General features: G+C 34.0%; 1 protein-coding gene across 2 annotated transcripts; it reads right to left on the bottom strand.

Moving 5' to 3' along the window:
• Nucleotides 1–1,182: 1,182 nt before the first annotated feature.
• On the bottom strand, nt 1,183–24,573 carry LOC104239260 (cycloartenol synthase-like). Of its 2 annotated transcripts, none has more exons than XM_070174035.1 (19): nt 24,545–24,573; nt 23,586–23,970; nt 23,309–23,494; nt 22,566–22,655; nt 22,292–22,480; nt 21,586–21,670; nt 21,331–21,497; nt 20,843–21,031; nt 5,259–5,372; nt 4,476–4,598; nt 4,269–4,391; nt 4,063–4,161; nt 3,706–3,762; nt 3,544–3,590; nt 2,763–2,906; nt 2,301–2,481; nt 1,925–2,005; nt 1,613–1,696; nt 1,183–1,516 (listed from the first exon to the last, which is right to left on the bottom strand). In XM_070174035.1, exons 2-19 carry the CDS (start codon nt 23,781–23,783, stop codon nt 1,370–1,372), a joined length of 2,304 nt encoding a protein of 767 aa, XP_070030136.1. In that variant the 5' UTR covers nt 23,784–23,970; nt 24,545–24,573; the 3' UTR covers nt 1,183–1,369. The 2 variants fall into 2 exon arrangements, with proteins under 2 accessions (XP_070030136.1, XP_070030137.1); XM_070174036.1 differs by having other exon boundaries at nt 3,544–3,587.
• Between the last annotated feature and the right edge of the window lie 1,836 nt (nt 24,574–26,409).

Raw genomic sequence — 26,409 nt, 5'->3', positions numbered from 1 at the left:
CTTAGATAATATTATTTTTATGATAAATATAATTTATTTTATGATACGCATATAATCATAAGTTATAATAATTAATAAATTGACAAAAGTTTCTCATTAAAAAATAAACCTAAATAGGGCAAAATATTTGAAGAGAAACAAACATTTTCTTCGTCACTATTACACTTAGAAAGCAATACACCAAAAATTTGATATTTCCTAATTTATTACATAGAGTTCAAAGATTAATACACAATCACATAAATATAAGTATGCAAATGAATAGAGAATTTGCTTATCTTAAATAGTCAATGAGAATTGCAGACTTGAAGAGGTGGAGGGAGGGGGGGGTTAGGTTGAATACTTGAGACAGTGAGTATCGACGTAGGAGTTTTATTCTAAAAAGGAATATTTTAAGGATAAAATAGTAAAAATATTGGTCAAACTTAAGGTGCTTATAAGTTAAAAATTCATAAGCTGATGGCTTTTGGCTTATTTTTGACTTATAAGCACTTTTAACTTTACCAAACACGTATATAAGCCGAAAAGTGCTTATAAGCTAGTTTGACCAGCTTATAAGCTAGTTTGACCAGCTTATAAGCTTAGCCAAACACCCTCTAAGTCCAAGCATAAAATAATACATTAAAAGAGAAAACTATTAAAGAGTTTAAATTATATTTATGAATTACATTACAATAATTATTTTTATGTATAAATTTTTTTAAAACTTGTATACATGTAATGTCGGGTTGGTTTGGTTTCGGTTTGATTTTTTTTAGTTAAAACCAAACCAAACCAATTATGGTCGGGTTTTCTTTTCTAACGCCAAACCAAATCAAACCAAACCATAGTCGGGTTTTTTTCTCGGTTTCGTTCGGATTATCGGTTTGGTGCGGTTTGACGGTTTCCTTTGTACACCCCTACCAATAAGCATATGTCACGTATTAATGATGCCGTGAAATATGTCATTAACTTTAAAAAAAAAAAAAAAAAAAAAAGAAGAAGAAGAAGAAGAAGAAAATACTACACCATCTTCTTCATCTTCAAAGGCTACTTCCACCACCACTCCTTTTTACAATCATCACCACCAACACACCATGACTTTGTTGGAAACTCAATACCCATCGAAAAAGATCTTTTTGGAGATCATCTCTTCACTCTCCTCTATCATGCCACAAATTTAGAGGAACACGATCGGCACTATACCTTAAATTAACCTTCCGTCAAGCGAATCACTAATATTAATATTCATGGTAAACTATGAATATGACATAAAATAATCTTTCATAACCTTTAAACATAACATAGAGCCTATTGGTGACATAGAACTAAAGGGTGGTGTGATTACCCTTGTTATGCACAAAAACTGTAGAAAATCTTAGCTTGACGATTAATTCGAAGTGTTGGCTATTTCATGGTGCTCTTTAGGGGATAGTAGTACTTGATTGAGATAAGCTCCAAGTGCCCATATGGGGAAAATGTTTCTGTAGGCTGAGTAGCTTATCATACAGTTCTTGTTGAATACTCCTATTATTTCCTGAAAAAAAGTTTAAAATACATTCTTGAATATTTAAATATGGAATAACAAATGATATACTATACAAGTTAAAAAAAAAAAAAAAAAAAAAAAAACCTGTTGTGGAAAATCTCCATTTTCCATTTGAGAATTTATCAGCACTTTAGCAGCTTGTTGGAGTGGAGTAGGATCTCTTTTCCCCTAATAAACTTTCATGTGTCAATTTCACATATTCCAAATACAATTTCGTCTTTCAAACATTTGAGGCAATTCAAAAAAATTTAAAGTACATGTATTAGCTGCATTTTATGAAAAAATAAAAATCATTTAATGAAAGTATTCAGATTTACACAGTACGTAATAGGGCATTTTTGCTAAATTAACTTTGTATTGATTCGTTAGTAAAAGAATTAGTGCGGTTTAAAATACCTGGCCAGCTTCAATAAGAGCCAACATGGCCCATGCGGTGTTTACAATGTGTGATTTGTTCCCATCAATGTTCGTATAAACCTGGTCATTCCGTAAATGTAAGATTTAAGAAATTAGTAAAAGCATCTGAAACATTGAATTAATGTAATCGAGGGTTAATATGCAATTAAAAAATAATTATAATAAAGAAATTATGATATGGTATATGTGTATAGAGGCTATGTTGCTCGGACTCTTTAAAAATATAGTAAGTGTATTTTTAGAGAATTTTGATACGGGTACAATAATATTTTTGGAGAGTTCAAACAACGTAGTTACGGTCTATGTGCTTAATTCAGCGGAGGCTATAATTGAAGACATAATGCTTAATTATTACCTTGTGCTGAGATGAGAGATAGCTTTCACCCCAACCACCAGAAGGTTGAAGTTGTTTAGATAATAGAAAATGACAAGCCTTTCTGATGCTTTGGCAACTTTCGTAAGTCTTGCCACCAGCAATTAGCCCACTTATCCCAAACCATGTTCCATATGTGTAGCACACTCCCCACGAGCCATACCTTATAAATTCATACGCACATTAATATTTTCATTAATTTTATACTCCTTTCTTTTCATCCTAAAGTGACGTATTTTGAAATATAATGATACTTAAAAGGGAATAGAGGGAGTATTTCTCTTGCGCTATTTATAGCCATTATTAATCACGTAGAAGATATAGTACTTATCTTTAAATTTACTTAAATAAGTATCAGTTTTTGAAAAATAAAAGATTATGTACGTTAAATATTCCCAACGGAAACTTTCTTTTTGGAAAACAAAATAAACGTAAATTACCTACCATGAGCCATCAGGAAGTTGAATACTTTCGATGAAACTGAGAGCTTTTTTAATACAAGCTCCTATTTCTTTCTCTCGATATTTCGGGTTAAGTTTTTTGAAGGACTGAAGAGCTTGAATTGCTGCAGAAGTACATTCTACATACCTGCAAGAATTTGACACTAAGTATCAATTCAACGGAAAAGGGCCTGATTAGCCCTCTACTTTTATTTATCGTTCAACCCTGACTCTCGTTATGCTTTCCATTCAGATATATTTTTATTGTCCATCAAAATTCTATATTGTCTCTATTTTAATAGCCAAGACACGTGGCGCTTTTTGAGAGATTGAACCCATCCAACATTTAAAAAAAATAAAAAATCAAACCCGACTCGTTAATCATAATCCGCCCGATGAAACGAATCAGGCCCTTTACATTAGTGATAGGGGCTGCATTTTTTCGGAAAGAAAGATAGTGACAAAAGGAAGACTGTTTAACCAAAGATTGCTCGTTACTATTTCCATAAAGAATTACACATTCACAATGTAGAAACTCCGGTAGCTAGGTTTGGCTTTACAAAGGCTTCCTTTGTGATTTTAATTAGATTATAGAAACTTATGGGAAAAATCAGTTCAATTTTAGGAGAATAATATTTTTCAATAATATATAAATGAGGGAAGTTTTTGTAATTACAAAAAGGAAGAGCCAAAAGTGTAATTTTTTTTTTCGATAAAGGCAAACCTCAAGGATTTGTTAAATCAACACTTACATATAACATAAATAAATATGTGGAAGGTCTTACTGGTAATCAATGGTGATATCCCCAAATGTTTCTGATGGATTAATCTTCTGTCAATTCGCCATAAAATAAAATTAAAAAAAGAGATGACAAAAAAAAAAAAAAAACTCATTAGGTGAATAAAGGAAATTATTTGCACGATTTAACCCTTAAATAATATCTTACCTCAAGCCATGCATAAGATCTTGTTAGCTCATACGAAGCAAACCCGCCATTGCTATTCTGAAAATAATATATAAAAAATGGAAAAAAGATATTTCCGCTGCTTGAATTAAACCATATAACTATATTCAAGTTAATTCTCCAAATCAATCTTTGCCGAGTTCTATATTTATTTGAAATTATTATGTTTTTTTTCTTTTCGAAATGAAAGATATACAGGTATACACGATCCCATTTGACAAGATTTAATTAGAGTGTTGATTAAGAATAAGAAGTAAAGTTTAGTTTTTATTCATCTTAAAAAGCAAATTAAAATGACAAAAGTGCGGAGAAATAAATTAATTTATAATTAAACTAAACCTGAAGAGAAAGAAGCAAATCAACAGCATCCCATAGCTTGTGAGGTGCTATTGCTTCTCCAACAATGCCAGATGGCATCTGAGATAGCAAAACTGCTGTCTGTAGTAAAAGCGAAATAATTAAAAATAGGACAATGCTAACGTACTACAGACATGCAATAAATTAGCCAAAAGCCAAAAATAACCGATTAAAATTAAGAACAATACCTTAAGGGCTTCAGCAGTGCAATCTGATACAATCCAACCATTGTCGACAGTGGAGAAGGGCCATCCACCTCTACAACTCTGCCTATACCATTTCGTAAGGTCTCCACTACTGTCTTCTCTAACCTTAATATTAATAATAAAATGCAGGATTTACAAGAAAAGAGAAAAGAGAAATTTAGAGAAAGAACAAGACAAGTATGAATTTACCTGTGAGGCTTTAATGAAGTGGTGTGCCTTCTTAAGCATCCAACCGTATTCCTCAGGAAGGTTTGTAGATAGTATCGCTTGTACGCCAAAACTAACATCCCACAGTTGACTCCCATTATATCCCTATAATTAGAGGGGGATCTAAATTTTAATTGGTTTAGCATCTAAAAGATATTGAGTTAAGTTGAACACAGTGGGACCATATCTTTTGTTTGGTTGGAATAAGTTATAAATAGTACGGGGATAACTTATACCTAATAAAGTAGGATTTGACATTCTCAGGATTAATACAATATATCAAACAACCAATAAAAAATAATATCAGGATAACTAATCTCATCATAATTAATTCCAGTATAACTAATTCAAGCATAACTTGTCTTCAAAACCAAACACCCCTAAAGTAAGCTAACATTCAGCTCTGCCTGTAATTATGCTTCAATTTTCAGAACTACAACAATAACAACAACGACCCAGTGAAATTCCACTAGTGGGGTCTGGGGAGGGTAGTGTGTATGCAGACCTTACCCCTACCCCGAAGGAATAGAGAGGTTGTTTCCGAAAGACCCTCGGCTCAAGAAGACAAAAAGACAAAAGAAATTTTCAGTAGTGAAAACAAAAAAGAGTACTATAATCTTTCTTTAAATTCTCGTCAACTTAAAATTGATAAAACAGACGACTCCATGAGCATGATGTTAATATCTCTAAATTTTCATCATTTATTAGCGGGGAGTGGATAAATAGAAGGAATTTAATTTAAGGATGAAGTTGAAGTTATAATACCTTCATTTTCATGCCATCTTCAGCGAGCCATAGATAGTCTTTGATTCTGGAGAGATGAAGTTTGATTGCCTTGGATTCTGGATCCTCTACCCAACAACACAGCATGTTCAATACCTGTATTTTTTTTTTTTTTTAAGATTTTCCAGATTAAGAATTTTTAGTTACTAATTACTTAGTTGTTATTTAATTTAAAACAATGAAAAATTGTAATTTATAAACTTATATTAATATGATCAGCAATTGAAATTTAACTTCTTAATGATGATTTACAAGAGCAATAGTCTTCCATGAAACGGGGCCACTGCTTGTTAAATCATGCGGAGAAAGAATTTTTTAGCTATTCTTAATAAATTATATTTGAAAAATAACGCAATAGTTAGGAATAAAAAATTAGCATAAATTAAGCAATAAAAGCATTTTTAACTAATCGTCAATAGTTTATAATGACATTCCAACACTGTTGTTTTATGTCTTCGAACTGTTGGATTAAGATTAACATTGGAGTTGACTGTAAACAATGAAACTGAAGCTGCACAGCCCACTAACAGAAGCTGAAGCTGCACGGCCCACTAACACAGACCCATTAGTACATCAGCCCAACAATTTTGTAGCTCTGTATTTATAGCTCTATTTTTTAGTTGTGCATTATATATCATATAAACGTGTGTAATTGTATACAGACCACTGCTAGAAATCCGGAAAAAAGCCACCAAAATTTGACGACCAAAATTGGTCTGTCAACAAAAGCGACCAAAGTTGATCACTAAATTGGAGAAAATAATTAAATAATTATTCTAAATACATTAGCGACCAAGGTTGGTCGCTTTTTGGTCAATAATTTCGTCAAAATATTGATCAGACGGGTCAGACTTGCTTGGTCAAAGAAATACTGAGATTATCGACCAACGTTGGTCGCTAAAGGGGGACCCACTTATAAAATTTTAATAATTATAATATTATTTTAAAAAATTATAAAATATAAATAAATATAATTTAAAATTAGCGACCAAAGTTGGTCGCTCATTAAAGGATAAGCAGATAGAGACCAACTTTGGTCGCTAATATGGGTCCCAGTTATAAAATTTTAAAAATTATATTATTATTAAAAAAAATTATAAAATATAAATAAATATAATTCAAAGTTAGCGACCAAAGTTGGTCGCTTACTAAAATAGAGACCAACTTTGGTCGCTAATCTGGGACCCATTTCTAACGTTTAACAATTATATTATTATTTTAAATATTATATAAAATATAAATAAATCTGATTTAAATTTAGCGATCAACTTTGGCCGCTAAATTTAATTTCTGGATAACTGGCGACCAACTTTGGTCGCTAAATATAATTTCTGGAAAAGTAGCGACCAAAGTTGGTCTCTTTTCAGGTCAACATTAGTCAAAATTAAAAATCACTTTTGTATTTACTATCTAAATAATATAAATGTAAGTCGTTAATACTTTTGTAATACAAGGGATGAATACACTAAAATATACTCTAACATGTTATATATGCAGTTAAGTAGTACAACAAAGCGTGCGTGTCTCTCTCTTTCTCTCTCTCTCTCTCTCTCTCTCTCTATATATATATATATATATATATATATATATATAAGAACATAAAGCGCTCGGAACACATGACCGGGTTCTTTTAAGTATTGATACACTTGTAAATTGATTCATCGACTTATAACCTACTCAGATGCATGTATATATATTAAAAACAAAACGTCTCGACTTATATCAATTAATATGTTATAATTGATTCATCGACTTATAACCTAGTGATGAATGAATGTAATTCATTAACTCTGTTACAATACAAATAATGAATACAATATCATGTACTATAACATGCTATATATGTAGTTAAAGTAGCACGAAGTGTGTGTGTTATATATATACACACACTAACATATGTTATTACAAGTTATATATACGTTATAATATTACAGTGAAGTGTGTGTGTGTGTGTGTCTATATATATATATATATATAAGAACATGAAGCGCTCGGAACACAGGGTCGGGTTCTTTTAGGTATTGATACACTTGTAAATTGATTCATCGACTTATAACCTACTTAGATGCATGTATATATATTAAAAATAAAACGTCTTGATTTATATCAATTAATATGTTATAACTGATTTATCGACTTATAACCTAGTGATGAATGAATGTAATTCATTAACTCTGTTACAATAAGTCGATGAATCAATTATAACATATTAATTGATATAAGTCGAGACGTTTTATTTTTAATCAATACTCTCTCTCTCTCTCTCTCTCTCTCTCTATATATATATATATATATATATATATATATATATATATACACTATACTATACTATACTATACTATACTATACTATATTATACTATATATGTACATAATTTTAAATTGAATTAAAATCCTAAATTTTAATATTCAATATTTAATATCGAATATATATTTAAAAAAATCAAAATAGAAAAAAAAAGTAAATTCATTTTTTTGTAGAAATAGCGACCAACTTTGGTTTGGTCGCTATTTTGGTCAAACGGTCATAAAATAGCGACCAACTTTGGTCGCTATTTTTGTCAAACAGTCAAAATTTAATTAGCTACCAAAAAAGCGACCAAAGTTGGTCGCTATTTCTAATTCCAGAGTCAAAATCGGGTTTCCCCTCCCATTCTCTTATTTTCTTCAAAAAAAATTCCCAAACTCTCTCTTTTCTCTCTCACACTCAAACCTCCCCTCTCTGTCTCCGAGCAGCAGCAACGCCACCGACGGCAACAGCTCCATCAACGGCGACCCTCCAGTTTCCAGGTAGGTTTCCTCTCCTTCCTTTGTTTTTTTCCAAAATACATTGATTTTGTTTAATTCCTCCTAGTTTGATTTGTAAAAATTAATTGTTCTTAGCTAAATTAAATCTATGATAATTATTAGTAGCTAAAATATTTAGTTTTACCTACTAATTTGGAGATAACATTAGCAATACCTAAATAAGAATATTTGTCTATTTAGTATTAAGGTTTTGGTTTGAATTACATTAGATTTATGAACTTAAGGTAGAAATTATGAACTTTTAGTTCTTGTATTAATTTATATTGAGTTCAATTGTGAAATATAATTCATATATGTTGGATTTTCTGTCTTAATATTGTTTTTTATTTGAGATAACAATGAAATATATAGGACTAAAATTAATTTGACTAAATTCATACTTTAAACTATACATTATACATTTATAAAATAAAAAAACATCGAGGGCTGCTATAGATTCTAATCCAATGAAGAAAGAAAAAGAATTAAAGGGAGGAGTTTATTAATGTATAAATTATGAACTTAAGGTCATATTGGACTTTTAGGATATGAATTGGACTTTTAGTTAACTAAAAAAATATTAGGATATGATTTAACTAAATTAATTTGTTTTTGTTTTATTTGTATAGATGGAACATCGTACTTGGAGGTATAATAGCAATTATCCTAATCGGCAGGGATTGCGGGAGGATTTTGTAGAAGGGGTGGATGACTTTATTAGACATGCAATGTCACTTCCACCATACCTAAGTGAAGGAGTAATTAGGTGCCCTTGTGTTAGGTGCGACTGTATGAAGTTTGAAAAACCGGCGGAAGTTAAGCATCATCTTTATATGAAGGGGTTTATAGCAAATTACTTTGTGTGGACTAATCATGGAGAGATCGATGGTAGCCATGGGATATTTCATAACATGGTTGTGGGTGAAAGTAGTAGGTCGGTGGAGAATACAAATTGTGATTCTAGAATTCATGATATGGTTGCGGATGCTTTTGGGATGCACTTAGGGGGTGAGCCCAATGAAAATATTGAACAAACTCCTAATGATGACGCAAAACGTTTTTATGAACAGTTAGAGGCAGCTAGTAGTCCATTACGTAATGGAAGTCCGCACTCTGAGTTGTCTGTTGCAGTTAGATTACTAAGTATCAAATCTGATTGGAATATTTCTCAAGCAGCCATGGACACTTTCATTGACCTTATGAGTGAACTAGTTGAATCTAATAACAAATTACCTGCTGATTTCTATAAGGCAAAGAAACTAGTTTCTAAGTTAGGACTTTCGTCAATGAGAATTGATTGTTGTGAAGATGGTTGCATGTTATATTATAAAGATGATACAAATTTAAGCAGTTGTAAATTTTGTGAAAAGCCTCGTTTCAAGAGGCTTTCCAGTGGGAATATGGTTGCTATCAAGGTGATCCATTATTTACCTCTTATACCTAGGTTAAAGAAGTTATATGCGTAGATGAGTTCTGCTCCTCATATGAGATGGCACTTTGAAAATAGAAGACCACCTGGTGTTGTGTGTCATCCTTCAGATGGAGAAGCTTGGAAGCACTTTGATAGGACATATCCAGATTTTGCTAGTGAACCAAGGAACATTCGGTTAGGTCTGTGTGCGGATGGCTTCACGCCTTTTTCTGTATCAGCGACACCGTATTCATATTGGCCTGTCTTTCTTACACCTTATAATCTACCACCCGAGTTGTCCATGACTAGTCCATATATATTCTTAAATTGTATTATCCCCGGTCCACGTAATTTGAAAAGTTTGATAGATGTATATTTGCAACCTTTGATTGATGAGCTGAAACAATTGTGGTACGATGGTGTTGAAATATATGACATATTAACCAAGCAGAATTTCAATTTGCGTCTAGTTTAATGTGGACAATTAACGATTTCCCTATGCATGGAATGTTATCTAGGTGGATGACTGCTGGGAAGCTAGCTTGTCCTTACTGCATGGAAAATAGTAAAACGTTCACTTTGAAACATGGCCGAAAGCAATCATGGTTTGATTGTCATCATCAATTCTTGCCCCCTGATCATGAGTTTAGAAGGATGAAAAATGCATTCAAAAAGAATAAAATGGAATATGATTCTCTATCTCCGATACTTTTAGGTGAGGAAATTTGGGAGAGGGTCCAGAACTTCAGTATAGTTACTGAAGCTCCACCTTATAGATTCCCTGGATACGGTATTACTCATAATCGGACGAAACAGAGTATATTTTGGGAGTTGCCTTATTGGAAGGATAATCTTCTCTATCACAACCTTGATGTCATGGATATTGAGAAGAATTATTTTGACAATTTGTTCAACACAGTGATGGATGTTAAAAGTAAGACAAAGGATAACCCGAAGGCTAGAATGGACTTACAAGAATATTGCAGGCGGCCTGAATTATACTTGCAGACAACAAACAATAGTAATATATTCAAGCCCAAAGCAAGTTACACATTCACTTTGGAGGAAAGACGGCAAATTTGTGATTGGGTAACAAAATTGAAGATGCCTGAGGGTTATGTGTCGAATCTTGGAAAAAAGTTGATATGGAGGTAGGAAAGTTGAGCCATTTGAAAAGTCATGACTGTCATGTTTTCATGGAGACCTTAGTGCCTATTGCATTTTGTGGTTTGCCTGAAAGAATATGGAAACCCATCGCAGAGATTAGTTTGTTTTTCAAAGACTTGTATTCTTCCATATTAAGGGAAGAAAACCTACTCCGGATGGATCAGAACATTCGTGTAACTTCTAGTAAGATGGAAAAGATATTTCCATGTGGGTTTTTTGATGTGATGGAACATCTTTCAATCCATCTTGTACACGAGGCACGACTTGGAGGGCCTGTTCAATGCAAATGGATGTATCCCTTTGAGAGGTAATATTATAAGTTTGCTGTAATTTTCTGTTTTATTTGAATGTTCTTGGCTAACCTGAAATTATGTAGGACAATTGGCAAATACATACAATTTGTTAAGCAGAGGAATATGATTGAAGGATATATATGCGAAGCTTATCTTGCAAAGGAAACTGCTCATTTTTGTTCTTATTATTTTGGGAGTAATGTGCCATGTGTTAGGAATAGGCCCAATAGTCACACGGTCGAATGTGTGAATGATCCATTATATCTGCCTATGTCCATATTCAATCAACCAGGCCGATGTTCTAAGGATGTTAGAAAGAGAAGTTTGAGTGATATGGAGTACAAGTCAGCTACACTTCATGTGTTGCTAAATTGTCCCGAAGTTGTACCATTTCTCAAGTAAGTATTGATTTAGTAGTTATCAAAATATAAAATTTACTGTGATTACATCTCAATGCAACTACTAAAAATATTTGATGTGTCACAGTCACTTCGTGGGTCAATTTGGCCATGATGCTGTATATACGACATTTGATACGTGGTTCAAACAATTTGTAAGTTTATCCTTAAAATATTCTAACACTATGTAGGTAAATAATATTTGGAAGTTATGCTAACTTATGAATTTCTTTTAATAATATGTAGGTAAATGATCCAAATAATGGTGTAAATCAATTTTTGAAAGATATATCTTGGGGACCTGGGCTTCAGGTCACAACAATGTCTAAGTATGTTATGAATGGTTATAAGTTTCATACAGAGGATTGCTCTAAAAATAAAAATAGCAACAACAATGGGGTGTAGGTTCAAGGTGGTAATGGCAACCAAGTTGGAGATATTTATTATTATGGTGTGCTCAAAGAAATAATAGAACTAGAATATACAGGTTGGCCATTTAAGAAATTGATACTCTTTAGATGCAAGTGGTTTGACCCAAATCCAACAAGAGGTACAAGAGTACACAATCAATACAACATAAGAAGTTAATCATACGAGGGAGTATGATCGCTATGATCCTTTCATAATTGCCCATAATGTTAGGTAAGTGTATTATGCTCCTTATCCATTGCGGCGGAATAAGTCCTATTGGTGGGTTGTAATCAAAACTAAGCCTGTAGGTAGGGTGGAAGTCGAGAATGTGTTAGATGTTGCATATCAAAATGATATCTCCAGTGTTCACCAAATAGTGGACAAACTTTTAGAAAATGATTTGGAACATCCTAAACACATATTGGAAGAAGTTGATATAAATGAAGTAAGAATTATAGAAAATGAAGAAGAAGAATCAACTGATGAAGCTTAAACTAGTGAGGAAGAAGAATTCTCTGACGAGGAACAATACGTCGATGAGCTTTAAAAAATTGGTTTCTTTAATAACTTTCGTTTATAGCTAGTTTCTTTATATGTTTCAATCTAAATATGTATTATATTATGCAGATGACAGGCAAGGGTCGAGGTAACAATGACCCTAGTGGTTCTCGGGTTGGAGAAAAGGCTAGGAAACCAAAGAGGAGGGTAGAAAATAATACTCAATCTTTACCACTCTCTTCAGATGTGCCTATGCCTATGTCTTTGCCTCTACCCCAGGGCTATTTTGAGCTGCCACAACATCACGTGCCCTACACCTTCGTGCAGATAGCAGGTCTTTCGTCACAGGGCCATAGGACTATACGTCCGACATACAGTCCACCTGCCTCACGACCACGTGGATCACACCCATCAACATCACATGGATCGCATCGATCCATGTCACATCCACAAGGATCACAGCCACCAGTGTCATAGCCACTCGGGTCACAACAATTAGTATCACAGCCACTTGCGGTCCATCCAGCTATGTCGCAGTCACGGGGATCGCATCCATCTTCATTAGGGACTCCATCTATTTCAGGACTTTGCCTGCGAGATACTAGCTCTGACCCTCCTACACCTTCCACACATGCCTCTGATATACATGTTTCGGATGGTGATGTTGATACTGACGAGGAGGTGCATTATGATCCATATGGCAGGATCATCATAGTCCCTAAGGGTGATGGGTAAGAGTTATTTGTTATTTTTACGTTTATTGTTTTGTACAGTTTTTACTAAGATATTAAGGTATTTTTTTATTAAATTGCAGGTTCATCCCGAGCAATATTACTACGAGGATAATCACCAAAGCAACCAGAAAGCTTTATGATGGCCCTTATACGTCTTGGAGTGAATTTCCATTCTCGTTGAAGGAGTAAATTTTCAATGAATTTAAGGTATAAATGTTCTTTTAAGCAGTATAATTATTTATATTTATGATATTTCCATATAATATTTAACTTTTGAAATAAAGAGAAAGTGTGTATGGGAACACCGTTATAGCGCGGACGTGGCTGCAAATTTTCATCTCAAAGCTCGCAAGCGGTTGTCACATACTTTCTCCAAAGCTAGAAAGTTGAACCAGAAGCTTGACTAGTTGCTTCAGAATTTATGGGAGGATTTGCAAAGGCAATGGCTTACTGCAAAGTTCGTAGAGAAGAGCGAAAAAGGAATGAAATCTCGCGCATCTGAGAAGGGAGGATCCTTGCACACTAGAGGTGCGATCAGCCTAGGGACAATAAAAAGAAAAATGGTATGTAATTGCTTAATTTATTTTAATTTTCAAAGTATATTTATTAACTAAAATTTATGAGTTTTCAGGAAAAGAAGTTGGGGCATCCGATGAACCAAGATGAGCTATTCAAGGAGACTCATATTGTGAAGAAGAAGAAAGAGACGAATTAAGAAAGGTGGGTCGAGGGACGAGACTCGACTGTACATGTAAGTTTTCACTTTTCATTAAATATTTTGATTTACTTTTATATAAATTTTGAAATACTAATTCAATGTAATTTTTCTTATAGGGTCGCTTCACAGCTGAAGTGGAGGAATTCATACGCAGTTAGCCACCTAATGAGTCAGGCGAGCTAATCCAACCTTCAGACGAGGATGCTGAAAGAATGTAGACGGAGGCTGCAGGCGGTCCAAAATAAGGGAAGGTATACGGGCTTCCTACTAAGAAATTCCATCGCTATAAGTGTGGAATGCAAGGAATAGGAACTTCCTTGAAAGCAGAGCAACTTGATGGGGAGAGCCTCTCTGCTATGCGGGAGACTGTGACAAAGCTCACATCCGAGCTAGAAGCGGCCAATGAAAGAAAAAAGCTTAGAGATGCTCAATACATTGGCATGCAAGCTCAGTACCAGGGCATGCAAGAGTAGCTCAAATCTCTCCTAGCTTCTGGATGTTTTTCGATTCCCCGGTCTCGTGAGTCATCGCCAGAGGCTCGCCTTCCCCGTGCTCGTTTCTCCCGTCCTCCAAGTGCTCATTCCTCCCATCCTCCCCGTGATCGTTCTTCCCGTCCTCGATAAGTAGACCCTTCTGGATACCGTCATGGTGATGAAAGTTCATCAGACGGTGATGATAATATAGTCATTGACTTTTATACACTTTGAACTAAACAAATAGAATCGGTTTTCGAATGGGCTTGTAATAAGAGTTAACTTAGTTTGGTTAGCTTAATGTGGTAGATCTATTGAACTTTAAACTTTTTTCGTTTTAATGTTGTTTTTGTGTTGTTGTTTTTGTGTTGTTATTGTGTTGTTGTTGTGTTGTTGTTGGTGTTGTTGTTGTTTTTGCTTGTAATAGGGATTTGGTATGCTGGCAGGTGGTGTAGCTGCCAAAACAGGCAGTTTCTGCCAAAATAATACCCAGAAAAGCGACCAAAGGTTGTCGCTTTTCTATTAAAAAAATTATTTTCTAGGCAATAGCGACCAAAGTTGGTCGCTAATTAACCCAGATTTCTTAAAAAGCGACCAACTTTGGTCGCTATTCCATTAAAAAAAAATCTGGAAATATAGCGACCAATTGTGTTCGCTTATCTTTAAAAAATAATTAAATTCTTGAAATTAACGACCAATTTTGGTCTCTTATTTTAAAAAAAAAAAATTAATAAAAAAGCAACCAACTTTGGTCTCTATTTTCCAGATTTTAAAATATAATATTTGGTTTAGAGACCAAAGTTGGTAGTTATATTTTGATTAATAATAAATAAAAAAACGTAATTTATATGTAGAGACCAACTTTGGTCAGTAAAATTATATTATTAAAATATTAAAGCGACCAAAGTTGGTCGCTTTTTTCTTTACCCGGAATATTTGGTCCTTTTACCTTAGAGACCAAAGTTGGTCGCTAGTTAGCGACCAACTTTGGTTCCTAAGATAAAGGGACCAGCAATATAGCGACCAGGCTTGTTTGGACGCTTTTTGGTCGTTTTTTGACCTATAAGCGACCAACTTTGGTCGCTTTTTGTGATCGCTTTTTACCGAATTTCTAGTAGTGAATATTACACAAGTCTGTTAAATATTCTAGAGACTGACTGACCTTCTCTCTCTTCTCTCTATACTTTAGAAACCTTAGGGTTTTCTTCAATCTGTTTTGTTCTATCAATGGAATTTGGTGACGTTAACATGGTATCAGAGCAGGGATTCGGTTTCATCTCGGCCTAAGCTTCACTCCGATGTTACTCTTGACCAGAGTTTTCGCCTTTTCTGTATGGTTTGGTGATTTGGGGTTTTCGTTTGGAGCGTGATTTTCTCGAAGGAAAATTGAGGATTTCTTCTATTTTGTGCTGGAATCGACTCTCCTGGTCATGTGTTGTTAAAATCCAAGGGTTATCTACTTCTTTTACTTCATGCAAGCTTCGTCCTAGGGTTTTGCCTACTCAGAATTTACTTCTCTATTTCAGAAGGCCAGGATTATTCTTCCTATCTACAACTTGACATATTCTGTGGTTTGTATATTGTATGTGTAGACATTATTATTCTCATTAACTGGACTCCACTTCGGTGACTATATATGTGTAATTGTGTGGTTTGACTAAGCTTGTTACTATGGGTAGTATTCACGATACCACGGCCTCCAACACTGGAGGTTTTGTATCTTTCTCCTTAGATCCCTCTCATCCCCTGTATGTCCACCCTTTGAACAGCCCTGGTAGCCAATTGGTTTCGATACCTTTTAATGGCTCTGAATTTGTTCTTTGGAGAAGTAACATGCTTACTTCTTTATCTGCCAAGAAAAAACTAGGGATCCTAGATGGAAAAATATCTCAACCTAGTCCAGACTCATCTTATTATCTCTATTGGGAAAGATGTAATGATATGGTCAAGTTTTGGATCATAAATTTCGTATCTAGAGAAATTGCCACTAGTGTAATGTGTTTTAAAATTGCCAAAGAGGTCTAGAAAGATATTAATGAGAGGTTTAGGCAGTTTAATGGGTCAAAATATCTACAAATTCAGAGAGAGATAAGTACAACTATCTAGGGTTCTTCAAACATAGCTAATTACTTCACTAAACTTAGAACACTTTGGGGATGAGTTGAATTCTTCCTATGTGGGACTTATTTGTTTATGCAGAGCTCTTCCCAAGTTCATAGAAGATCAACAGTTGTTTCAGTTCCTTAGGCTAATTGAATCCTATTCCACTGTCAAAAGCACCATCATAATGATGAGTCCCTTACCACCCATAAGTAAAGTTTATTCTATCCTACAACAATATGAGAGCTAGAGAGAAGCACCACATGCTCCTAGTTTTTCTAGTAATTCTGCATCTTTTCTGGTTTCTCCTACTTCTTTCAACAACAACAACAGGAACTTCACTCAAAGAGTCAACTTAGGCTCCAAAAAGAATGTCAATTTTGTGTCTTGCAAGAAGATTGGACATACTGTGGACAAATGTTATAGGCTACATGGATTCCTTGCTGATTTTAAATTTACTAAGAACAAGAAATAAGTTTCTTGTGTCTAGACTGAGATTCTATATGCCTCTACTCCTTCCTCTTTTGTTGCTTCCTCCGATAAATCAGCTCATGGTTTCACCAAGGAGCAATATCAATATTTTCTAAGCCTGTTTCAACAAGTTTGACTCTCTACTGGAATGCCTCCTGTTGTTTCCTCCACAGAAGACTCGACATTTGCTCACTTTATAGGTTTGTTCAATACTTATGTTGTTGATTCCCCTGTTTCTCATACATGTGCATCTTCACATCTAGGTGTACAATCTTAGATTTTGGATTCAGGAGCCACTAACCATATGACTCTACATAAACACTTACTTCATAACCTTACACTTTTACCTAAACCATTCCTTGTTACTTTACCTAATGGTTATAAAGTAAAAGTTATATCAACTGGGTCTTTATACCTTAGACACGATATAATATTACTCAATTTTATTCTTGTGCCTTCTTTCTACTTCAATTTAATTTTCATTCATCAACTTATTACACAGTTGGATTGTATAGCAATACTTATCAAAATAAATTATCTTTAACAAGGCCCTTCACTAAAGAGGCTACGAGTAATTGGTAAGGTTTTTGGAAGATTATACTATCTACATCCAGATGCTGAACTGTTTCTATCTTCATTTAGTACTTTTATGGTTCAATCTAGTTCAATACCTTGTAATAAATCAAGTTCATTTACTTCTTGTTGCAATCAACCTTCTGCTGCTATTGACTACTTGTAATCAGACATCCATCATTAATAAAATGGACTTATTTTGACATCAAAGATTAGGTCATATGCCTTTTCATAAAATAAATTCTATTTCTTAATTATCTGATAAAGTTCCTTCTAAACAATCTTTTCTTTTCCAAATTTCCCTAATGGCTAGACAACAAAAGTTACCCTTTCATGATTGTTCGATACATTCTACTACTCATTTTCAACTAGTTCACATTGACATTTGGGGACCCTATAATACTAAGACCTATAATGGATTCAGGTATTTCCTCACTCTAGTTGATGATTATACTAGAGTGACTTGGACACATCTCCTCTCTTGTAAGAGTAATGCCTCTCTGTTCTTAAAGCTTTTACATCCATGATCAAGGTTCATTTACAATCCTCTGTTCATACCTTTAGGTCAGATAATGTTTTTGAATTAGGTAGTAGTGGTGAGGCTACTACTTTCTTTAGGATGAGAGTATTCTTTATCAAACCACTAATCCTCACACTCCACAACAGAATGGTATTGTGGAGAGAAAAGACAAACACCTTTTGAAAGTTTCCAGGGCCCTTATGTTTCAATCTAAGCTTCCTCTTAAATTTTGGGGTGAATGTGTCCTCATTGTTACTTACCTTATTAATAGAATGCCTTCACCTCTCTTATCAACCTCTCTCCTTGTGAAAAAATGCATGGCAATCCACCCACCTATGAACACTTAAAATCTTTTGGCTGTTTTTGCTTTGCCACATCTCCTAAAGTTGGTAGGGACAAATTTCAATCAAGAGCCATCTCTTGTCTATTTTTGGATTACCTCTGTGGTAAGAGGGGTTACAAACTACTAAATCTTTCTAATTTTTCTGTTTTTGTCTCTAAAGATGTGATGTTTCATGAGCATGTTTTTCTTACAACTCTTCGCCTTCTTCTTCTTCTTCTTCTTCTTCTTCTTCTTATTCTTCTTCTTCTTCTTCTTCTTCTTCTTCTTCTTCTTCTTCTTCTTCTGCTTCTTCTTCTTCTTCTTCTTCTTCTTCTTCTTCTTCTTCTTCTTCTTCCTTTCACTCTTTTGGGAAACCATTTGTGGATTCCCCATCTCCTATTACTACTACTCCTCTTGTTCCTGGATATATTCATGTACCTATTCCCAGCCTTCATGTGTCTCCTTTAGCATATTCTCCTTCTCCTCTTAGTCCTATCCCATCCAATCTGCCTTCTCCTAGCCCTTCTTGTTCTTACGTTCCTTCTCCTGCTCCTCCTACTTCTCCTATTCTCAGGAAGTCCCTTAGAACTGTTGCCAAGCCTACCTACCTAAATGACTATGGTTGCAACTTTGCTCTACTTCCCGCTCCTCCCCATGATCGTTTCATGGTTTCTCCTAGTGATTCTCATATGCATGAACCCTAGTTCTACCAGCAGGTAGTATCAATCACTGCTTGGCAGAAGGCTATGCTACAAGAATTTAGGGCTCTTAAAGCAAATCAGACCTGGGACATTATTCCTCTACCACCTAACAAGAAAGCCATTCCTAAGTGGGTCTATAAGATCAAACAAAGGGCTGATGGATTTGTTGAAAGGTATAAAGCAAGGCTGGTTATTAGGGGTGATGCCCAAAGGAAAGATATTGACTTCACTGAAACTTTTTCTCCTGTGGTCAAGTTGACCACTATTAAATATTTGTTGACCTTGGCTGTCAAGAGAGGTTGGACTGTTTTTCAGCTTGATGTGAACAATGCCTTCTTCTATGGTGACCTAAGTGAGAAGGTCTACACTTGATATCTTTTCTTTCTCCACCTCTTCACCATTGGTTTGTAGGCTCAAGAAGTTTCTCTATGGCCTCAGGCAGGCTTCTATACAGTGGTTTTCAAAACTGTCTGAAGCTTTGCTCTCTGGGCTAAATTTACAGCCTCAATGATTATTCTCTCTTCACCAAGTCATCTTATGGTTCTCTGATGGTCCTACCTATTTATGTAGATGACATAATCTTAGTTGGGGATGATGTCTCTGAGTTGAATCTTGGAAACCCTTTTTGAATTTCCAGTTCAAGATCAAAGATTTGGGTACAATTTATTATTTTTTGGGTTTGGAAGTTTCCCAACACCCTTAAGGTTATCTTATGATTCAACACAAGTATACCATTGATCTCCTTGCTGAGGTTAACTATGTTCTTTTCACACCTGTTCTGACTCCTTTGGACTCTTTATCCAAGTTGGTATTGGACATAGGATAGCCAATTATTGATCCCAGCACCTACAGAAGATTGGTAGGCAAGCACAACTTCTTGCAACATACCAGACCAGATATTTTCTTCTTTGTGTAATTCTTAAGTCAATTTATTTAGAAGCCTCAAGTTCCCCATATGCAGTATGCTTTACATATTCTGAGGTATCTTCTGAATGATCCAGCCCAGGGTATTCTTCTTTCCAACAGTTCTAATTTCTCCCTTCTTGGATATTCTGATTTTGACTGGACAGCTTGTGTTGTCTCTCGCAAATCTATTTCTGGCTTCTATATCACTCTTGGTAGCAGCCCTGTCTCATGGAAAAGCAAGAAGCAACCCACTATCTCCTTGTCTTCAGCTGAAGCTAAGTACAAGGCCTTGATGAAGACTGTTGCTGAAGTTTCTTAGTTGGTTCGCCTTCTGGGTGAGCTTGTCTTGCACATTTGCATCCCGATTCCTACTTACTGTGATGGTCAGGCTACCTTACATATAGCCAAGAACCCTGTCTTCCATGAATACACCAAACACATAGAAATTGATTGTCACTATGTGCGTGAATGTTTGAATTCTGGCCTTATTTCCTTGCATTTTGTTCCCAGTTCTGCACAGCTACCTAACATCATGACTAAAGCATTGCCTGGCCAACCTCACTATGATATTTTTTACAAGCTTGGTGTGTTCTCACCCTCCAGCTTGAGGGGGTGTTAACACTAATACTACAGATTAGGCCCAACAATAGAAGCCGAAGCTGCACAACCCACTAACACAGCCCCATTAGAACATCAACCTAATAATTTTGTAGCTCTCTATTTGTAGCTCTATTTTTTAGTTGTACATTATATATCATATACACGTGTATAATTATATATAGACTAAGGAGTAGAATAATATTACACAAAGTCAGTTGAATGTTCTAGAGACTGACCGACCTTCTCTCTCTTCTCTCTCTACTTCAGAAACCTTATGGTTTTCTTCAATCTCTTTTGTTCATCAATGGAATCTGGTGATGTTAACATTGACCATGTTATAGTTTAGAAATTCTAACGATAAGTTATTATCATGATCATAATTTCCAAATTTACACTAGAGATAGAAAATGCATTTATCTGATTAAAAAACCTAAATAAAATATATAATTATATATTGTTCACTTAAGTTAAGAAGTAACACTACCTTATTGACAGGTCCAATACAAATATAGTTGGTATTTTCATCCTCAAAATGAATATGTTCCATCACAATGTTGAGTGCCCTTTTTCTTAGCTTGGAGAGTGGCCATTGCATGAGAAGTGGTTCTGCAAATTTGTGAAGACCTTCCCAAAGAATGTCTTGTACTAGAGGATGAGGGTAGTACAAATCTTCCTGAAAACACCATACATATATCACTTTGATTAATTAGCAAATATTCATGGTAACTTAATTTACTAGTTTCACCATGTTATTTCCTCGACTTAGAAAAAAATTTAAAACGGAAGAAATTAGAAAAAGGGATCTTTATACAAATAGCCGGTATAATTTAGTATATATTTTTTAATCAGTATGCATATAATATATACAAGACATACAGTTACACACATCTTAATTTAACCGGTTAAGTGAGGGGCTATTTATGTTAATTCTTCTAAGAGATGAAAAAAGAGAGGAAAGGGAACGAAACAGACCTTAGCGCATTGGTTTCTGGCCAAGTCCCAATCAATGTGGTGATAGGGACATGTATAGAGCTCTCTTCTGAGTGATAAAATAGTGGAATTAATAGGACCTACATATCTTGTCCCATACAAGTATGACATTGCTAAATACACCATTCGACAGTGACACCACATTCGACCTATATAGCATTATAAAATAAAATGATAAATAAAAATTACTAATAATTACGTATTAAATTATTAGGAGAAGATGAATTAATAAAGGACCTGGATGTATAGGAAGAAAGTAGGGGAGAAGCCATAGTTCTGGTGGTAATGGATTATTGCCACTCCATTCGTATACCCCTAGTGCCTGTCAAGTACAACAAAGTCCCCAAAGAAAAATGGAGTATTTTGTTAAGTTCTCGATACATGAGGTGTTCAACGGAAAAAGTAAATATCAAGGGTAAATGTTTGAAGATCCAGTATTAAAACTAGAGCTTTTTTCACTTTTAGCGCGCACAAAAATTTATTTATATTTAGTAGCCGAAAAAGTATATAAAATTTATATAATTTTTGTATATAGCATACAAAATACACACACACATATATATATGTATATATATATATATATATATATATATATATATATATATATATATATATATATATATATATATATATATATATATATATATATATATATATATTCGGTTATTATTTTAAAACCGGTTATACAATGTCATTTTTCCTTAAAACTATCTATATCAAGGGTAAATATCAAGGGAATGTTTCAATATATATAACTTACATTCTTCATAGATAAAATAAATATTTGATATGTTAATGTCGACCTTGGACAAGCATTCCTACTTAAGTTAGAAATATTCTTGCACATGCCGAAATTTCATATTTAGTAAATTAAAAGGAAGACACCAAATTAAAAAAAAAAGAAAGAAGAGGAAATAAACTGAAAATAAACCCCCTAACTTACAGAGAGCCAGAGTTTTCCCCAAGAAGGAATAAAGGTGAGACCACCATGTTCAAGAATCCATTTTCTTGCTTTCTCCATAGCTTCATCATTTATATCTTCTCCAAGTAGTCTTAAAGTCACATAGTTGAGAGCAGTGCAAAACATGGTGCTATGTCCTTCTATATGCAACCCCCACCCTCCATCTACGTTCTGCGTTTTAATCAGAGTCGGAGTTAGAATTTTAATATTATAGTTGGAACAGAAAAAGTTTCCCACAATATTATTATAAAAGCACCTGATGATTATATAAGTAACGAAGTATTTCCTTTTGATGCTCTTCTGATAACACTGCATTCACCACTCCCATTATGTATAAACATATAACCTGCAAATTTAATATTAATTAACACTTGACCAGTCCAGTTGTTACCCATATTCGTAATAAATAAAAGTTTATTTCTTATGAATTTAAAAATACCACTCTTAAAGACGTGCGGATTATAATAAGACAGGAACTTAAAACTCTGTTGGTTGTGTAGAAAATATAACATTTATCCTCAAAAATATTAGTTAATTTGATGTATGACCATTAAAATTTACCTATTATAAAAAGGCAAAAAATAATATTTTGTCACATTAAAGTAACTTGACTATACCTACTATAACACAAAGTCATGGAATATTTTTTTTTCCTATCAAAGTAATTGAACTTTACCCATTATAATAGTAAAGTTATAGGAGTACATTTTATCCACTATAATATTAAAATCATCTTGAGGAATTAATTTTGTCATTATAATGGATAAAGTTTAGTAATTTTATTGTTATACTAAGTAAAATTTTGTAGAACAAAAAATAGTATCGTGACTTTTACTATTATAATGGATAAAGTTTGATAGTTCTCGAATATCTGTCAAATCTTAAACTAATTAATTAGTACTATATACCATTAATATATATAATTATACTAAACGATTTTATTTTGTCCTTGTTTGGGATTCATGGAATGAAAAAGGAAAAGAATATATAGAGTCATACCAAGCCAGGCAAAAGGAACAAAGGACCACCATAATCAGCAGGCCAATGTCCATCCTCAGCCTGAAGTGTTGAATAGAATCTTAATGCCCTTCTCAATGTTGTCTTCACTGCCTCTTCACTTATTTCTTCTTCACTCTCTATTTTCACTTTTCCCAACTTCATATCAACTTTCTTCTCTTTTTCAAACTTAAAATAAGTGCAAAGAAGAAAATATATTAGCAATATATCTTATGAAAATGCATGGATTTTTGACGAACTAAATTATATTGTTGATTACCTGAAGTCTCAATAGGAGATCAGAACTGTGTTTGACATGAAACCGATTCTCATAAAAATGTTGACGAATATTTTCAACATGACATCGTTCTTCAAGCGTACCACCATTTTTATCGAATTCCCAATATTGCCTACCAACGTGATTGTTCAAACTTGTAACCCACGGTTCGTTTCCCTCTGAGAGTTTAAGTTTCCACATTTTTTTCCTTTTATATTGCTTTTTGATTAATTTATTTCTGCACTTGTTAAATCACAAGATTTTTTCTTCCAATTAAGTACTTATAGAAGTTACATAGACTTTCTATTCTGTTCTTTATTTGATCAACTAGGAAGAATGTCAACGAAGATCTTTTTGCCCCTTTAGTTTCATAATTTTCTACTGCTTCCTGCAAAATTAAGGGGAATATAATTAAGTTTTAAAATTAAGAGAAATAGATAGCATCATTTTTTTTTGTCTGATTACAAGATTTGCCGCTTGACGTTTTCGTATCTTCACAATAAATTAACTAATAAATGATACTAGCATATTTTAAGCAGTTGAAGCTTTTGTCTATTGACTAGTATGTATATTCTAGCAAGCACGCCATGGTTCTCATTATTCTAGTTATTGAAGACATAATTAAGTTAAATAAAAATATATTTTTTTATTAACTTAACCTTGTAGATAAGATGGTCTTACAATTCAACATTATCATAGCATAAAAAGGTCAAGTGTTTGAGTTTCACCGCTACTTATTATAAAAAAAATTCGCGTGCTTGACCCATGAAAAAAATATCAGACTAGGGGACATGTTGAGACTTAATTAAATAAATAAAAATATATGTTCTTTCTAACACATTAACCTTTTCAGATGAGCTAATCATATACTTCTATAATAACATCCTTGAAGTGATTTAAGAATATTGTTATCAAATACTACGAGAAATAAAAAGAAAATAATGAGAGAGAGAGAGACTAACACGAGAGCTAGCTATGCATGAACTACGGAAGAAGTGAAGAAGGTAGTTTGAAGAAAGAGCTGTCTCCTAAATTTATACCCAATATTCTACATTTTTAATTCCAATAAATAAAGATTTAAAAAGGACACCAACGTCAAGAGCAAATTGTTAATATTTAAATAATAAGTTCGCCTCCATTTTATAATATGAGAAGCCTTAAGTATTAGACGTCCATATCAAATAGTACTACATTACTGCAAATTAATAAGGTTCATTTCACATAACCTTGTACTATGACTTCTTTATAAAATGAATAAGAAATGATTAGGTATGGAATTTCTGTGGCTATCCCTATATTATAGAGCTTAATATTGTTGGAATTATTCATAATGCAAAGTCAAAATTTTCTTTTTGAAATTCCATCTACAACCAATAGCGATGAGTTTTTTATTTGTCCTATCTATTTCCAAGTGGCCTCTTGCATGAAGCCTTAAAGCCAAGTGTTGAATGACTATGCAAATCTGCCATATGTCTTCATGCATGGAAGACAAGATACACTTGTCAATATTGGGGCCAAGTGGACTAATATAATGGGATAAGTGTCAAACGTCTCTCGACACTTGTCATACATGCAACCTCCTTAATTGCCTATAAATAGGTTATGGATTAGCCATCATAATCACTCAATTCTTAACCAAGAATTCATCTAGTTAATCATTACTTTCTTCCTAGTATTCTTTGTGAATTATCCAACACATAAAATACCTTCATCTAAACTTCCAGCCACGAGTGCACGTGTTTGGAGGTGCTGTGGAACCTTGGGGAGCGACCGATCTTAACGATTTGCATCCAGTCGGGCTGAAATCTCTTTCAAGGCAGTGGCTTGCCACAACACAGTATTTTTGATAAGTTGTAGTCTTTATTCCTTTTTGTTCTTAATCAACATTATCTACTCATTTTCCTTACAATTTGAAAGCGATTTCGCATATAATATTGACTAATGGCTACCACTTTGAACAAAACACTTCCTGATCTCTCAAAGCTTGAGCCTTAAGATGGAAATAATTATAAGTGTTGGTCCCAAAAACTTTTAATTTTCTTTGAACAATTAGAAGTTGATTATGTTTTGTTTAACGATCCTCCTGCTGATATTGTTGCTAACAGTTCTAATGCTGCTAATACTGTTGTTGTTGATGCTGCTGCTAAGAATAAATTTGAAAAGGATAATAAAACAGTGAGGGGGCATCTGCTTAACCATATGACTAACTCTCTATTTGATTTGTTTATAAATTATAAATCTGCTAAAGTCATATGGGACAGTTTGGAGAAGAAATATGGTGCTGATGATGCAGGAAAAAAGAAGTATGTCGTTGGAAAGTGGTTCAAGTTTCAGATGGTTGATGATAAGCCAATCATGGAACATGTTCACGAGTATGAGAACTTAACTGGTGATGTTTTGAACGAGGGTATGGAGATGTGTGAGATTCTTCAGCCTAATATTTTGCTTGAAAAATTCCACCTTCCTGGAGTGATTACAGGAATCAACTAAAACACAAGAAGAAAAACTTAACTCTTCAAGAACTAATCAGGAACATGAGTACTAAGGAAGCAAACCGTCTCAAAGATGAGGAGTCTGAACGGCTTAAGGATAAGATGAAATCTCTCTCTCTCTCTTAATTCTTCTAAAGCTAACCTTGTGGAATCCTCTAGTACTTTTGTGAAAGACAGGTTTAAAGAAAAATAGAAGAAAGGCCAGAAGAAAGGACATGTGAAGAAGCAGAATTACTTTAATAAGCCGGAGGACCATATTCAAAAGTCAAAAGGACCTTGCTATGTCTGCTGCAAAATTGGTCACAAGGTTTTTCAGTGCAACCAGAGACAAGGAC

This window comes from Nicotiana sylvestris, chromosome 5 (genome assembly GCF_000393655.2).
Source record: "Nicotiana sylvestris chromosome 5, ASM39365v2, whole genome shotgun sequence".
Lineage (NCBI taxonomy): Eukaryota > Viridiplantae > Streptophyta > Magnoliopsida > Solanales > Solanaceae > Nicotiana > Nicotiana sylvestris.
Note: the sequence above shows the minus strand (reverse complement) of the source record. Positions and strands in the feature narration are given on the sequence as shown.

Excerpts from the sequence above, each read along its gene's own strand:
- LOC104239260 (XM_070174035.1), bottom strand. The coding sequence starts at position 23,783 with ATGTGGAAACTTAAACTCTCAGAGGGAAACGAACCGTGGGTTACAAGT. Across the intron at positions 3,763-4,062 it reads ATTTGCTTCTTTCTCTTCAG|AATAGCAATGGCGGGTTTGC; the intron begins GTTTAGTTTAAT and ends TATTATTTTCAG. Across the intron at positions 2,907-3,543 it reads GATATCACCATTGATTACCA|GTATGTAGAATGTACTTCTG; the intron begins GTAAGACCTTCC and ends AAATTCTTGCAG.